General features: G+C 43.1%; 1 protein-coding gene across 1 annotated transcript in view; it reads left to right on the top strand.

Annotated features, from left to right (window-relative positions):
• Positions 1 to 1,271: 1,271 nt before the first annotated feature.
• The window catches only part of MUC13 (mucin 13, cell surface associated), a 29,324-nt gene continuing 18,411 nt past the window's right edge, over positions 1,272 to 12,184 (top strand). The window contains exons 1-3 of the mRNA XM_060298184.2: positions 1,272 to 1,386; positions 2,343 to 2,449; positions 5,878 to 5,933. Of these exons, the coding sequence (XP_060154167.1) occupies positions 2,366 to 2,449; positions 5,878 to 5,933 (140 nt within the window). The 5' untranslated portion in view covers positions 1,272 to 1,386; positions 2,343 to 2,365. The remainder of the gene's footprint in view (positions 1,387 to 2,342; positions 2,450 to 5,877; positions 5,934 to 12,184) is intronic.

Below are 12,184 nucleotides of genomic sequence, written 5' to 3'. Positions count from 1 at the left end.
GAAACAAGTCAGAGAAAGACAAATACTGTATGAAATCACTTATATGTGGAATCTAAAAAAAAATACAAATGAGTGTATATGCAAAACAAAAACCGACTCATAGATAGAGAAAACAAACTTACGGTTACCAAAGGGGAGAGGCACAAATTAGGGGTATGGGATTAACAGACAAAAACTACTATGTATAAAATAGATAAGCAACAATGATATATTATATAGCACAGGGAATTATAGCCATTATCTTGTAATAACTTATAATGTGGTATAATCTCTAAAAATACTGAATCACTGGACTGTATACTTGAAACTAATGTAATATTGTAAATCAACTATATGTCAATAAGAAAGAGACAATGTTATACACATCATACCTCATATGTAGTCTCTTTTTTTTTTTTTTTTTAAGCAACGCTTTGCACCTACAGGATTATAAGAATCTTAAGACAGCTCTGAAGGTTGTCAGTCACTTGATCTATTCTGAAATCAAAGCTCAGGATCGTTTCATTTGACAGAGATAAAGGAAATGGCTAGCCAAGATCACCATTTGGCCACTGACCTAACTTCCCTTCTTGGATCCCGTCAGTTCTCCAAAGATAAGAAAGATGCTGACTGTCTAGGAGTCCTGGCCAGTGGTGTAGAAACCATTGTAATATTCTTCTCTCCATTTATTCAGGTCATCCACTCAGAAAGCCAGAGAGTAGAATGACCGTTCATCACTTCCTCTTAGAATCATCACTGAGTTAATCCACACTGTTCCCTTACTCTCCCTTGCCTTTCCTCATGGGTCTGTATACCATGTATGCTAACCAGAATACAATATCTAGTTTCTTTGGGGAGCTTTTGGCCTGGTCTTCCCTGTAAGTCAATTATACATATCTTCAAAAAAAAATACGATGCTTTCTCTAAAATGGTTTTGGAGAGTTCTACCTAGTGTTAGAGAACCAGACATGAAGGTTCTGGAGGATCCTTGAGGTCCAAAGGATTTCTTTACTCCTTGGAGTTAGAAGACTGCTGTCTCTGTCTGAGCAGACTCTTACCCACCAACCTCTGACCTTTACTGTTGACAAGCACTTGGCTCTAGAATTTTAGCAACAAACTTCCTAGAAACATAAGAAAATATGTATTTGTTTCAGTTGTTCTAAGGGTGTGCCCTGGAGTAACACAGCCAAGGAATAGAAAGAGCCCAGGAGATTTAAAAGTATGTTTCTTGGTGTTATTTGTTGTTATCCTATGGATTTTTAATCTCTTTCTACTGTATCTCAGGTTCCAGAAGCCCTTGCCAAGAGGATCCCTGTAAGGGTGATTCTTCATGTGTTAATCTGCATGATAGCCGGTTTTGCCTGTGTTCAGAAGGGTATTACTATAACTCTCATACATGCGAGAAAGGTGAGTTACAAAGGATGAATCATGGAGAGCTGCACCTCAGACCTAAGTGGAGTAGAAAACTTAAAATAACGGCAAAAAGAGCTTCCAGAATACTAAAGTTAGAGGAAAATTTGGAGGCAACAAAGACCAGCCAAGTAGAAAAATGCTTCCTGTCTTTATCTCGATGGAACCTAGTGGGAAAGGAAATAGACATTCAGATTTGTGAGCTAGTCCTAGAGGTACGGGAGTAGATGGGTCCCTTCACTTAAACTGTGCAAGGGAACGGTGCCACGGGGTCAAAATGAGAATGATAGATGTCGGAGTCCCTGGAAAAGTACACAGGCTGCATAAATACAAAGTGGTGCTATTACATGGGGACACTGATGCAGAATAAGGTGATTTCCTAAAACCACAGAGTCAGACGAACCAGGAACCTGGTCTCTGACCTTGGTTAGTTCTCTGTCATAGGATTTGCTTGTTCTATAACAGCAAACCCTATTTTTGGAGACTTGAGAGCCTCTCAGCTCTGGAAATGAACTTTAAGAGCAAATCGACCCTATACTTTTTTGGTTATATCAGCTGGGCGCTATGAAAGTCCAAGGCTGTTTCCTGAGTTCCATGTTTTTGTCTGTTTTATGAATGAGAAATATCCCTCCTTGCCAGAACAGACCAACTGTACAGGAAATGAATGCATTGTGTTGGCCACAGAAATTAGAGATATCCCCAAAGCCAAAAGAATGTTCCTGTTTTTAGCACTAATACTCTCATTTCTGGGGATCCACTCTAAGTAAATGACTCCATATGTAGAAAGGTTTGTGCACGAAAATGTTCTTTGCAACTGTTTTTTTCCCTCTTAAATAATTAAAAGCACTGAAAACAAAAAATGACTGCATCAATGAAGGAAAGATGTATTTCATAGAATATTATGTAGCATTCTTTACATTAAATATCACAGAGAGATTCTGCTTGAATTTCAGGAAAGATATTCCCTGGTACGATTATGGCCAATATATCACCTACATCTGACTTAGAAGATAGAAATTCTGTGGCCTATCAGGAATTATACTTTAACATTACTAGATTTGTAAGTATTTTCCAAACATCCTTCCTCTCTAAATATTCTTTATTCTAACACTGACTTGTAGAGTGTAGACTGGTATTCGGGTGGTACATGCTGGTACAGCTGTACCGGTGGATCAAGCAGTGAAATGCATGCTTATTGGTTTGTAAACAGCTGTTCCAAACTCCTGGGGGCCACTGCTTCCTGGTTGCCCAGGCTCCTCCTCTGGGCCCCTGGGTACTCACCGTCATCCTGCACCTGGAGGGGTAACATCTGGCACAGCAGAGGGCCTTGAGAAGCCACCTCCAGCCATGCCGTACTCATTCATACAGAAATATTCTTAAATATTTTTAAGTGGACAGAGAAATGTAATGCTGTTTTAAAATAAATTCCTTCCATAGAATTGAAGAGAAAAAAAATTAAAGATGATTTTTTTTTTCCTTTTTACAATCAAATTTGCATACTCTTCTGGCTTTTTTAATGTCTGGAAGAGGAACTCCATCTGAATTATATGTTACTTCTTTTTGCCATTGTCAAAAATGTCGAAATGAGCAACAACTTCATCTCATTTTGATTCTTGTGAGTGTGTCGACGTGAAAGAGATGGAGCTCTCTATTCTGGAACCACAGATGTCAGACCTGGAAGGTCTTAGAGAGGGTGTCCAGCCAGTGTTTCTCAAAATTTAGTTTTGAAGGGAAAAATGTTAGCTTGGAAATATGTCTTAGAACTCTAGGTGGAGAAACACTTTATTTTTAATTTTTTTTGACATCTTTATTGGAGTATAATTGCTCTACAATGGTGTGTTAGTTTCTGCTTTATAACAAAGTGAACCAGCTATACATATACATATATCCCCGTATCTCCTCCCTCTTGCATCTCCCTCCCTCCCACCCTCCCTATCCCACTGCTCTAGTGCTATGCAGCTGCTTCCCACTAGCTATCTATTTTAATTTTGGTAGTATATATAAGTCCATGCCACTCTCTCAATTCGTCCCAGCTTACCCTTCCCCCTTCCCCCTTCCCATGTCCTCAAGTCCATTCTCTACGTCTGCGTCTTTATTCCTGTCCTGCCCCTAGGTTCATCAGAACCATTTATTTTTTTTAGATTCCATATATATGTGTTAGCAGACGGTATTTGTTTTTCTCTTTCTGACTTACTTCACTCTGTATGACAGTCTCTAGGTCCATCCACCTCACTACAGATAACTCAATTTCGTTTCTTTTCATGGCTGAGTAATATTCCGTTGTATATATGTGCCACATCTTCTTTATTCATTCATCTGTCGATGGACACTTAGATTGCTTCCATGTCCTGGCTATTGTAAATAGAGCTGCAATGAACATTGTGGTACATGACTCTTTTTGAATTATGGTTTCTCAGGGTATATGGCCAGTAGTGGGATTGCTGGGTCGTATGGGTAGTTCTATTTTTAGTTTTTTAAGGAACCTGCATATTGTTCTCCAAAGTGGCTGTACCAATTCACATTCCCACCAACAGTGCAAGAGGGTTCTCTTGGAGAAACACTTTAAAAAACTAACGTCTTAATGGGGGCCCAGGAAGCACAGTGGCCATGAAAATGGACCAGAAAGTACAGAATAACAGTCAAGGATCAGGAAGGCTAAGTAACTGACTGAAGGACACCCAGCTGATGAGTGAGGACGGGGGATTTGAACCCAGACCTGCCTGACCTCAGGGCTGCTTCTTCTTCCCTGCTGGCTCTGTTGTGCAATGAGGTCTGGGCAGGCCTGTTAGCATGGTTCCTGCCCTCCTGCCCAGTCCTGCAGCCCTTCAGACTGAGAGGTGTATATCTGCAAATCCTCAAAGGGTGACCTGATAGAAGAAAAAAAATGGAAGACCTTTTTCCTATGCCAGATGCCAATTTTGCAATCTCATTTTTTGGGATTAAGAAAATTAAAAGTGCAAAAAGTGGTCAGTAGGGGAGCTGGATAGAACCTTGGAGGTCATCCAGTGATCCTGTTCCTAAGTAGATTCCCAGGGCCCTGATTGTTTACAGAAATACCAGCTCTTCCTTATATGTAAAAGAATTAGAAGGAATATGGACATATTCTGGATACAAGGTTGCCCAGACTAACTAGAGCATCAAATGTATTTGAATTTGACTAGAATAAAAGAGAAATGATTTAACATCTTTTTAAATGACATTGGTTGCCATGATTTTTTTAAATGTGGGGTCCCCATGGGAGAAAAATAATAAAATTCTTGGATTATATAATAAAAAAATTTGCACCAACCCAGTTCAACATTCGTGTAATAAATATGGAGATGGGGTCCAAAGAGAGGAAGACATGTCCAAGGTCATGTCTTTCACAGTTAAGTCATTCAATCATCGGTCAACTGGTGTTTGTTGAGTGTTTCCTAGGGATTGCCCTGCGCTGAGTGCTATGGAATAGGCATGGGGATGGGCAGGTGGCAGGCGGTAGGGGGGTGTCATAAGAAAGAGAAAACGAACCCCATTCTTGGCATCAAAGAACTTATGTTCTAATTGAGACCCCCATCCTACCTCCACCTCACCCCTGCCAGAGGTCCCAGCTTAATCTCTGGCCACTTCTTAACAAGTATCTAGAATTGTCTCTGCTCTTGGAACGCAACTCAGGCCTAAGAAGATCTACCTGTGCTGGAGCCCCTTCCAGCTCACAAAGCCATGTATCATATATTCTATCTCACTTTCTACGCATGATAGCCCTATGTGGTGGGAATTACTGCTATCTCAAATTTTCCAATGAGAAAGTGAGGTTCAAAGCAGTTAAATTTTGCAAAAGCTAAGCAGAGAAGTTTGGCACCTCAGCCTGCTGCCTTCTGAGGCACACTGCTTCTGAGCATTGGTGTGGGCTGCTCCTTCTTCCACTTCCTGGCCCCGCACTACCTACTGAAATGCTTTACAGCCCATCTCTTCTATGAAGCCCTCTCTGGTTCTCTGCGACTAGATGAGAGTTTCTTTGAACCTCCACGGTAGATTCTACTCTCTCTGTCACTTACCTCTCTCAACTTCATGGTGTAACCTCTTATTTGATCAGAAGCTGGGTCTGCCCATCTTGGTAATCTCTATGTCTCAGGCATGATGCCTTGGTAAGGTAGGCATTTAAGTCTTCCTTAGGTAAACTGATGAGTGTATAAAGCATGCATATATGTAAGTCTAACAGTAACTTTGAAAAGACAAAACAAGTCAGTCACGTTATTTTTAAGAGTATTGATTTGGCTGGGTGCTTCAGGTTTCCATCTTTTTCCTGGGTGGCTCTGAATTATATCATAATCTTCCTATGTTACAGCAAAAATTACTGAAAGGTATTAGAGCGCATGGAAAGAATAAATAATTTGTTGTGTTATAGTTACATAAATGAGTTTAGAAATGGATTTATGTTAAAACCTAGATGTAATATCACTTTCCCCCTCTCTTTGTAGTTGTTCTTAATTCTGTTCTTTTTCTCCACAGTTTGAAAAGGCATTTGACAGTTCTGATTACGGGCAGACTGTAATTGATAAATTAAGGTAAGTTTGCTGTGGACTGATGGGGTACTTTGGAAGCAGGTTGTGTTTGCCTAACTTCTGTGTTCTCTTGCATACCCCATGTGGCACTGAGGCCCTAGGATGGCTAGTCACAGGTCAAGAAGAGATGATTAGTCTGAGTACCACAGAGGGCCCTGCCTCTGACGTCACATTGACCCTGGCCTGGGTGGGCAGGGTGTAACCTGGGGATAGCAAGATGCTGCCTGTGATTGGCTACTCAGCAACTTGCCCACATAGCCCAGGGCACCACCTGGTTCTCTTTGTTTGGTTTGATGCTTTGGCTACAAATCACACCTGGTCAATCCCTGGAATGTGCATTCCAGGGGGTCAGGAGGTGAATGAATGGCTCACAGCCATCTCTTCCCTCATAGGGGGGAATGAGGCAGACAGGAAGACCCCAGTCATGCACCTGGCTACTGCAGGGCCTGTCGTGAGCTCTTTCTACAGTAAGAACGAGAATGCAGTGAGCATAGCAACGTGCAGTGAGCAGGGTTGCATGCTCTTTGGGAACCCAAAGGGGCGGAGGATTCTCAAGAAGTTAGTGATTCCATCTTGGCCTCCTCTGAAGCGTATCGATACATGAGTGCTACAGGCTGAGGAAAGAATGCTCTAAGGCAGGGGTCCTCAACCCCAGAGGGCGGCACAGCAGGAGGTGAGCAACAAGAGAGCAAATCTTCATCTGCCGCTCCCCACGGCTCCCCATGGCTCCCCACGGCTCCCCATCGCTCGAATTACTGTCTGAACCATCCCCGCCCCTATTGGTGGAAAAATTGTCTTCCATGAAACCGGTCCCTGGCACCAAAAACGCTGGGGACCACTGCTCTAAGGTGAACAGAACCATGCAGAAAAAGCAGCTTTAATGTATTTATATTTTATGGTTTTACTATTGCATCTATCTTTATAAACTTTGTCAAGTCCTTTGTGGAAAAACATACTATATATATTTAGATATGTGAATTCAGAGAAGACCTCCTAAAAGTGGTGAGTTTTGATCTTGGCGGTGAGCAAGGTGCACATGTGATGGGTAGCCAGAAGGCTGGCAGGCAGCTTAATGGGAGGCACGGTGCAAGCAGCAGGCAGAGAGGCTGGGCCCCAACACACAGGCTGGAAGCTGGAGGTACAGCAGACTCCTGAAGGTCTATGCATTGTTGAAGGACATTAGGTTTGATTTAGGGGACAACAGGGAGCTCATGCATCAGGATGACTGGATAAAAACAGGAACAATGAGGTGTAAATCTATGCTTGGATCCCTGCCTTGGCACATTATTGCTGTGTGACTGGGTAGGCATTTTAACCTCTCTGAACTTTTGTTGCCTCATCTCTATAACTGGGATAATCTGATCAACCTCCCCAGAACCCTGGGAGGAGTAAATGAGATACCTTTGGAAAGATTCCCTGTGCAAAGTGCCTGGCACATAGTCAGTTTCAACAAGTTAGTTCCCCTTCTGTTTCCCTTTCAGAATATGGGACCCTGCAAGTATGATGGAGAGCTGGTCCCACAGAGTCACTTGGGGAAACTGTGGCACTCCTTCCGTTCTTAAGGAGTTACTGGAAGGGGAGTTTTGGAGGCAACCCCTTACCTGTGAGCTCAGTGTCCTGACAGGAGCGACTCCCCCAGCAAGGGGGCCATGGCAGGCAAATAGACCTCAGTCTCACCTCAGAAGGCATTTCTTAGGCTCCATACCAGTGCTCTCTCCTCTGAATCCCCAAGCTCTTTATTTACTGTCCAAATGTTGGAATTGGAAGGATCCTCAGAATTTCTCTAACACTCAAATCTCTCTTTGGACAGAGGAGGACACTCAGGCTGAGGGAAGCTGGGACTGGTCTTGGACCACAAAAGATGGTGGCTATCCTGGGTCTAGATCTCTGGGCTCTTAACTCAGAGGCTAGTGCTCTAGTCATTTATACTCCACCTTTTTGTCACTTAAGAACACGACCGCTCCATCATTTCCTTGAACTGTTCTGTAAGTGTCATGTCTTGTCTCCTGAATTGGAGAGTATGCTAGCAGGTTCTTTAAATGAATGCATTATGGATGGCATTTCTTTCCTAGCCCCGCTGCAAAATTATACCATAGATCTCTGGTCATCTTTCAACAGATAAAGAAAGCTTGTATCAAGTACCCCTTTCTCACTGCCCTATACCTTCCACTGTCACCTCCAAATCCCATCATGAACCAATCATGATAGGAAATGTTAAATTAGAACTCTGAAGCCCATTTTGCTTTTGGACTCCCTTTTGAGGTGATCATTCCTAAAAACAGAATTTGGTTCATGTTTTGGATTTTCTGGATTGTTCTGCAGAACCCACATGGCTGTGAACATTGTCTAAGTAGGCTGGCTATGTTTTCAAGCTTCTCTATTTCTTCAAAAGTCAGAAAGGAGTATAGGAAAACAATTGGACAGGAAAATATATATCCTGAGTCTTAAAAACACACAGCCACAAATCAGAGAGGGAAGAAGTTTTTGTTGTTGTTGTTGTTTTTTGTTTTTTGGAGTTTTTTGGTCACAGACGTCCCTTTTAATAGTGAAAGACTGAAAATAACCTCAGTATCATAATAGGAGGTTGATTAAGTACATTATGATACATGCATGGGATGGAATATTATGCAGCCATTTCAAATGATGTACACATTTTAAATGATGACAGGAAAATATTCACAACATACTGAAAAATGAAAATGTATGCTAAAAAGAAGCATGCATAAAGGATTTTACCTTGCAAAAATAAAATATATGCATGAAAAAAGACTGGTAATATTTAGAATCAGAAAAACAATTATTTAAAAATAAGAGTAATATATGCTTACTGTAAAAAATTTGGAAAAAACAGAAAATATGAATAGAAGACAAAAAAATCACCGACGGTCTCTCAACTCAGGGATATTTATGCATTTTGGTATATTTCCTTCTACTCTTTTTTTTTAAAATAAATTTTTATTTATTTTTTTTGACTGCATTGGGTCTTCGTTGCTGCACATGGGCTTTCTCTAGTTGCGGCGAGCAAGGGCTACTCTTTGTTGCGGTGCGTGAGCTTCTCACTGCAGTGGCTTCTCTTGCTGCAGAGCATGGGCTCTAGTCGTGTGGGCTTCAGTAGTTGTGGCTCACGGGCTCTAGAGCGCAGGCTCGGTAGTTGTGGCACACGGGCTTAGTTGCTCCATAGCATGTGGGATCTTGCCAGACCAGGGCTCGAACCCGTGTCCCCTGCATTGGCAGGCAGATTCTTAACCACTGTGCTACCAGGGAAGTCCCTTTCCTTCTATCTCCATTTCTGTGAAACTGCTTCATCTGGGAGGGCCCGAGGGATCACTCCAGGATCACTGAAGCTGGTCCCCAACAGTGTAGCCATGGAGAAAAGGAAGAGCATGGCAGCAAACACAGGGACGGCAGGAGACAGCTGGACAGCCAGGTAGCGGCATTCAAAGGCGAAGAAGAGTGTACACATCCCCAGAATGAGGAAGAGGGTCAAATAGAAGATGCCCTTTTGCCGGGCCATCATCACGCGGCCATCACAACAGAAGATGTTCCTGCCTAGGAGTTTCTTCCATTTCCGTGTCACCTTCTTTCTCACCACCATCATAGACATGATTGGAATTCCTGGTCCGAAATGGGTTTTGTGATTACAAGAGGGAAGAAACAAAAGCTGAGCCCAGCTTTGAAATCACGTTGCTTGCTATTGCTGCCGCTGGGTCAAACATCATCAGAAGTCCAGTTTCTAGCCCTGGAAAACAATCTTCTCCTGATAAACCGGCCCAGCGAGAGAAGAGAGACCAGGAGGGGGAGTCGGGCCTGAACCCCGGAAACTGAACTCAGCGGGGAACCGAGGCCAGGAAGTGCACTGTCCCGGGGGACCATGTTGGCCGCCCGAGGTGGCAGTGCCTTCTCCCCAGCCCGGAGGCTGCCTCCTCCTGACAAGGGGGCCCAGTGGTCGGGGACCTAAACCAGCTGTGGCAACCACCCACCGCTGGGCGAATGGCAGGAAGTTTTTTAAAGTCCTTTTTTTTCTCTCTCAGTGGTTGTATCACTTGATTCCTTTTTGGATAATGAAAGAATTAGAACTTGGTACAGCTGATCTCAGGGCCCCAAGTTGCAGCGCTGATTAGAGAGATTCTTATGATGTCTTGCTCGTAGCAAGCACTTAGTATCTGGTGATGGGATTTGGTATTATATTCTGATGCTTCTCATCGCCCCATCCTTCCTTGGGATCAGTTCTCCTCTGGGTCAGATGTGCCCAGATCCAATCACACACACACACACACACACACACACACACACTTTGAAGCTGACTTCTGGCTTCCTGGGCCCTTTCTTGGAATGATCCAGACTCTGTATGGTTGATTACTGTTCTCTCTGTGCACAGGGAGGAACACACACCCCTCTGTCTCTCTCAAAGCACAAATCTGAGATTTTACAGCTCATCAAGAGACCTACTCTTGACTTTCTGCAGAAAGTGACAGCTTACTGTTTCAGATATCACTTATTCTACTTCTGGTTCACTCCAGGCTCCTTAATCCTAAAAATGATTGTCCACAATTTTTCTAAGTATCTTCCAACAAGACCTTGCTATAGCCCTAGATTTCCTCCGAATGCATGCCGAATAGAGATCTCTAGGCCTATAAATGGCCATCTTATGGCAACCCCATGCCTCCTTATGTGAACCTCAACGGTGGATATAAAACAATGGGTGGGGGGCTTCCCTGGTGGTGCAGTGGTTGAGAGTCCGCCTGCCGATGCAGGGGACACGGGTTCGTGCCCCAGTCCGGGAGGATCCCACGTGCGGCGGAGCGGCTGGGCCCGTGAGCCATGGCCGCTGGGCCTGCGCGTCCGGAGCCTGTGCTCCGCAATGGGAGAGGCCACAACAGTGAGAGGCCCGTGTACCGCAAAAAAACCCAAAAAACAAAACAATGGGTAGGGACTAGTGCTGAGAGATCTGAGAGTCTGGGAGGTCTGAAGACCATTTTTTTTTTCTTTTTGGAATTTTATTTATTTTTTATACAGCAGGTTCTTATTAGTTATCTATTTTATACATAGTAGTGTATATATATCAATCAAAATCTCCCAATTCATCCCAACACCACCACCCCCTCCAGTTTCCCCCCTTGGTGTCCATACGTTTGTTCTCTACATCTGTATCTCTATTTCTGCCCTGCAAACTGGTTCATCTGTACCATTTTTTCTAGGTTCCACATATGTGCGTTAATATAGGATACTTGTTTTTCTCTTTCTGACTTACTTCACTCTGTATGACAGTCTCTAGATCCATCCACTTCTCTACAAATGACCCACTTTCATTCCTTTTTATGACTGAGTAATATTCCATTGTACATATGTACCACAACTTCTTTATCCATTTGTCTGTCGATGGGCATTTAGGTTGCTTCCATGACCTGACTATTGTAAATAGTGCTGCAATGAACATTGAGGTGCATGTGTCTTTTTGAATTATGGTTTTCTCAGGGTATATGCCCAGTAGTGGGATTGCTGGGTCATATGGTAATTTTATTTTTAGTTTTTTAAGAAACCTCTATACTGTTCTCCATAGTGGCTATATCAATTACATTCCCACCAACAGTGCAAGAGGGTTCCCTTTTCTCCACACCCTCTCCAGCATTTGTTGTTTGTAGCTTTTCTGATGATGCCCATTCTAACTTGTGTGAGGGGATACCTCATTGTAGTTTTGATTTGCATTTCTCTAATAATTAGTGATGTTGAGCATCTTTTCATGTGCTTCTTGGCGATCTGTATGTCTTCTTTGGAGAAATGTCTATTTAGGTCTTCTGCCCATTTTTTGATTGGGTTGTTTGTGTTTTTAATATTACGCCGCATGAGCTGTTTATATATTTTGGAGATTAATCCTTTGTCTGTTGATTCATTTGCTAATATTTTCTCCTATTCTGAGGATTGTCTTTTCATCTTGTTTGTAGTTTCCTTTGCTTGCAAAAACTTTTAAGTTTCATTAGGTCCCATTTGTTTATTTTTTTGTTTGTTTGTTTTTTGTTTTTGCGGTACGTGGGCCTCTCACTGTTGCAGCCTCTCCCGTTGCGGAGCACAGGCTCCGGATGCACAGGCTCAGTAGCCATGGCTCACGGGCCCAGCCGCTCCGCGGCATGTGGGATCTTCCTGGACCGGGGCATGAACCCATGTCCCCTGCATCGGTAGGCGGACTCTCAACCACTGCGCCACCAGGGAAGCCCCTGTTTATTTTTTATTTTATTTCCATTACCTTAGGAGATAGA

The sequence above is a fragment of the Globicephala melas genome, chromosome 4, assembly GCF_963455315.2.
Source record: "Globicephala melas chromosome 4, mGloMel1.2, whole genome shotgun sequence".
NCBI lineage: Eukaryota > Metazoa > Chordata > Mammalia > Artiodactyla > Delphinidae > Globicephala > Globicephala melas.
This window is presented reverse-complemented; position numbering and strand designations above follow the sequence as displayed.